General features: G+C 43.1%; 1 protein-coding gene across 1 annotated transcript in view; it reads right to left on the bottom strand.

The window, feature by feature from the left end:
* Positions 1-5,000, bottom strand: part of LOC311052974 (transketolase-like) — a 24,509-nt gene that overhangs the window by 16,577 nt on the left and 2,932 nt on the right. The window contains exons 3-4 of the mRNA XM_084068291.1: positions 4,188-4,301; positions 1,945-2,042 (exon numbers count right to left, since the gene is read on the bottom strand). Of these exons, the coding sequence (XP_083924417.1) occupies positions 1,945-2,042; positions 4,188-4,301 (212 nt within the window). The remainder of the gene's footprint in view (positions 1-1,944; positions 2,043-4,187; positions 4,302-5,000) is intronic.

Raw genomic sequence — 5,000 nt, 5'->3', positions numbered from 1 at the left:
TTGATCACACATATTGTTTGTAGTGCAGATTACACCTGTTCTGCACTGCCTCTGCACTATTGCTCCACCCCCAAAAGGCATTCTTTAGAGTTGATCAATCCTGCATTAAACTGTGTGCTTTTACTTGTGATGAAAGCAATATTGAAGCCTTCTGTGTCAATGTTAATGCTTCATGTTGTTGTGAATTAGCCCTGCGTATTGGAAGGAAACACAAACACACACACCCAGTAAGACATAGACACAGTCACTTGCACGCTATCACACATGCATTCGTGTGTACGCAAGCGTAAAGTATACACACGCGCACGCACACGCTCGTACGCACGCACACAAATACAACATGAAGTGAGCAAGAGAGATTATGGAGGAATTGCTCACATGTGTGATTATTAGAGCAGAAGAAATCGGGTGCACACAAAATGCAGAGAAAGCGAGAGCGAATAGGGACACGCCACATAGCAAGAGAGAGACAGAGTAAGAGAAAGCAAGAGCAGCCAACACATTACGCGTGCACTAGACTGATTGTTTCACGCTGTCTGCAGACAGAATAGAACAAGATAAACCCCCCTCTGTTCTGTCAACAATAAAATGTGACAAAGTCTGTCACTTAACTGACAGACTGACTGAGTGGAGAAATTACAATGAATGAGCATGTGATAGATTTACCAGTACTTCTTTTTCATGTGTTAAAAGCAAATCACTATCTATCCATCTGTTTTGTATAGATCGTCTAGGAAAGCCTATGGAATGACCCTGGCAAAGCTGGTTCACTTGTCATAGCTCTGGACGGAGACACCAAGCTCTCCTTCAACAACAAACATCTAGCCTAGCATGAACATTCCTAAATGGCCAACAGTAGAAGCCTGTGAGGGGTGATGAGGGTAAACAACCTGGTGTGTGTGCCATGTGTCTTTGTTTCAGTCACTCTCTATTGTCAGAGAGAATCCCACATGCACCATTCTAGAACAAGCCACAACAAAAGGGAATCTAGGAAAAGTGATGTGATTCGTGCTTAGAGTACATACTAGGATCAGTCTAATACTCAAATGTACATTTCTGATACAAAAACATGAATTTGAATCATAAAGATGAAAAAGATAAATTGATTGACCATTGAGCTGAATGATCAAATGGTCCAGCCGGCCAGGAATCAACCGGGGGACTCGCTGTTAGGCACTTGTGCCCATGTGGTACACACCCTCACGACTTGGCTATCGGGTCGCCCCCTCCTTAGTATTTTAGGGTGCTGTTTAATCTCTCTCAGATGCACTCCAATCTTGTTCAGTACACAAACCTCCATATTACTACTAACAGTATTAACCACTTAAACCCTCTATACTTTGTTGACCAGAGCCCCCCAGCAGTCTATACTAGGCCTGCACTTCTTTCCCTTCTTTTTTTCTTTTACCTCTACATCTACCTCTACATCAAATCTCTTCACTGAAAATACTGCAATCTCACAATGCAATGTGCTGTGAGCTTGTAGGTCTGCTATTTTTTGCCAAATGTTTGCCCAGAATAGGGACGCTAGGGTTAATTTCATATCTCATCCATTAGGGTCTGAATGGTAAATGTGATGCTAGGTCAGGTCTCATACTCTATGCGTGGATTGGTAAATGTCAGGCCATGCCAGTGTTGTCGAGGCAGGTTAGTTCTGAAGGACTGTGTCAGCACAGATGGGGCATTGCTGGCATGGCAGCCCAGGGTCAGCAGGATGCTATGAGTGTATTCTGTGTCTGTGTTGGTCAGCTGTGTGTGTGTGTGTGTGTGTGTGTGTGTGTGTGTGTGTGTGTGTGTGTGTGTGTGTGTGTGTGTGTGTGTGTGTGTGTGTGTGTGTGTGTGTGTGTGTGTGTGTGTGTGTGTGTGTGTGTGTGTGTGTGTGTGTGTGCGCGCGTGCGTGTGCGCACGTGCGTTGTACGTGCGTGTGTTCGATTGTGTGTTTACCTGGCCTTGTCAAAGTATTTGCCAGTGTATGCCATTCCACAGGCAGCTCCTAGCCCCTGGCCCAGGGAACCTGTGGCCACATCCACGAACTGTTGCTTCTGTTAACACAGATAAACACACACAATGTGGTGATGATGATATACAGATACATACCGTACCATACCTTTTCATTCACAGAGTATGAGATACACAATATTTGCAAACAGCAAAAGCATTAAATATAAAGTGGATTATTGTGATAAAGGGCAGACATAAGAAATGTTTTGGTGTGTTTTCCAGTCAGGGGCGATAGTGACAAAGATGAGTTTGTGAGACCAGACACAGAGGCAGTCAGCCCTCTGCTCCTTTCTTCTCTCCTACCAGACATGAATGTTCTGGTCACAGACTCACTGTCTGTGAACTGTCAACATTTGTGCTGTGTGTGTGTGTGTGTGTGTGTGTGTGTGTGTGTGTGTGTGTGTGTGTGTGTGTGTGTGTGTGTGTGTGTGTGTGTGTGTGTGTGTGTGTGTGTGTGTGTGTGTGTGTGTGTGTGTGTGTGTGTGTGTGTGTGTGTGTACACAGTAATGTACAGTACTTTGACTGTGTTCATAGTACAGTAGGATAGACAAACTGTGTTCTCCCCTTTGCCATCAAAGATAAAGCATATACTGTGTACAGTATATGGCATACACTATACAGTATATGGCATTGATGAAGCAACATCCTGATAAGTGCTGACAGGTTTTGTGCTGCAGTGTTTCTGAATAGCCGTCTAGTTAAATACTATTTACAATGTAACTTTACCTTCTGTTAAATACCTGCAAAATTCACCAACTGCATGCTTAGTATACATTTTACTACAACAAAAGTTCCCCTCCAGTCCGTTTCAAACTATGTAAAAATACTCTTCTTTCATAATATGTTGTTATCTCCTCCAGGCCGGGAGCCGAAGATTATGTTTTTGCCCCTAGATTCAAATATCATGGATGCAGTCAGTACGCCAAGGAAGACATTTCACACCTTCCTACCCCTTCTTCAAATTGGCCTCAGGGTGGCGCTATAGCAGGCCGCTTTACGTTTTGGCCCATATTTCTTTAACTGTAGATCATACAGTCAAAATGTCTCCACATCACCCCATGTAGACCACGCCTATTTCCAACTAGATGTTCCGCAATTTTGCTCTTTATTGGGGCGGCAGTGGCTCAGGGGTAGAGTGGCCGGGTAGGGTGAACTGGAAAACCGCAAGGTTTCCAGTTCGATCCCGGGCTGGGGCGCTCCCTTAGAGTTAGTGTCGAAGTGTCCTTGAGCAAGACGCTGAACCCCTAATTGCTCCCGATGAGCAGGTTGGTGCCTTGCATGGTTTCCTTCGCCATCGGTGTATGAATGTGTGTGTGAATGGGTTAATGGCACAATCAATGTAAAGCGCTTTGGATAGAAGCGCTATATAAATGCACCATTTACCATTTATTCAAAACACACTTTTTGCTACTAGTCTATCTACATCGCTACACATTATCACTATCAAATGTTCCATTTTCCATGCCAAAATGCCCAAAATCATGAATGCATTGCCCAATGAACCCCAAATTTGAGTCACACAACAGTAGAGCCAAAAGCGATTCCACATAGACCCATAAGTGCCAAAGATGCTACAAAATGTCACTGTTTGTTGCATAAACATGATTTTCTTCACCAAATTAGATACAAATGATCTCGGGAGTCTTGTGACAATGAGCATCAAACAGGGTTTTGATATTCCATATTGTTTGGCTGTAATTGGCTTTCAAAATTAGTAGTAGGGGTCTATTTATTACAAAACCGCAATATATTATGGAACCCCAAATTGGAATCGCATGTTGAGGGGCCTCTATAGAGAGCTGCAAATTCACTGTATGTTGTATAAATACAGCTTCCTCATCTCCTGAGGGCTGAAACCCACGACTTACATATCCCTGGGTAGGCAACACAGCCTGGCGGAGATACGTATGTGCTCTGCAGAGTGTCCTTTCTAGTTTAACATGTTTCTTTTTTGTTCTGCACATCACAATCTTACTTTATAGGAGAGTGGGCTGTCCAATTGTATCAGAATGTTCTTTATTGAGACACAAGGTTGTTGTAAGGCATTCTGAATTTGATCCCATACCACTGTGGGATTAACCACCATTACTGGAACATCATAGGTATTCTTGCTTTCAGAAAAATTGCTCAATTGCTCATATTTGCTAAATTGCAAATATGAGCTACGTTTTACTTCCTGTCCTCACCGGTACAGGGTGTCCCTCCAGGATGGAGTCCACCTTGCGGAGGTTAAGTAGTTCATTCTCCTTCAGGTAGCCCGTCTCTGCCCACACAGCATACAGCACAGGAGCCGCATGGCCCTGAGGAAGCAAAGGTCAAAGGTTAGGCATCAAGTGGTACAGGCAGCCCATCTCTATACCACACTGTACAAATCCAGCCAAAGCATATTCATGGTTCAGACAACATGAGCATTTAAGTGTATTCTTTGCATTGGTAAATTGGATAATAAACAATCTTATAACAGCAGCTGTTATCAAACCTCAGTAACTTTACTGACGTTTGTGGGCCTGTATGTATTAATTATTATTGGAATGAGATTGACTACCTTCTTCTCCTCACATGTTTAAAATCAGAGAAATGAACAACTCATGTAACTCATGTCTGACAACTCATGTGTAAATTATATTCTATAAACAGGCACAAACAATAAAGGAGATCATAATCAAAGTCAATTTGAGAGTCATGAACAGAGTTGAATTACTCAGCGATAGAGTGAATGGAAGTGGATTGAGTTCAGGGAGAATCCTTTTTTTTAATGAGCTCTACGGTGACATGAGAACAGAACTGGTGCCAAACCCAAAGTCAGGCCAAACCCCTGTCACTCCATCCGATTACTAATACTAAAGCACTCAGGGCTTCCTCTCATAAGCCTTCCTGATTGAAATTGGTGGGACAGGATGACCTACATGTAGTAACATGACATACAGTACACTATACGCTGCACACAGAAATACTGACAAACTCACACAGACATAGCTTGCAGCCTTGTACACATACAA

This window comes from Gymnoscopelus microlampas (genome assembly GCF_963454915.1).
Source record: "Gymnoscopelus microlampas genome assembly, chromosome: 10".
Classification (NCBI taxonomy): Eukaryota; Metazoa; Chordata; class Actinopteri; order Myctophiformes; family Myctophidae; genus Gymnoscopelus; species Gymnoscopelus microlampas.
The sequence above is the reverse complement of the archived record's forward strand: the minus strand, read 5'-3'. Positions and strand labels throughout refer to the sequence as shown.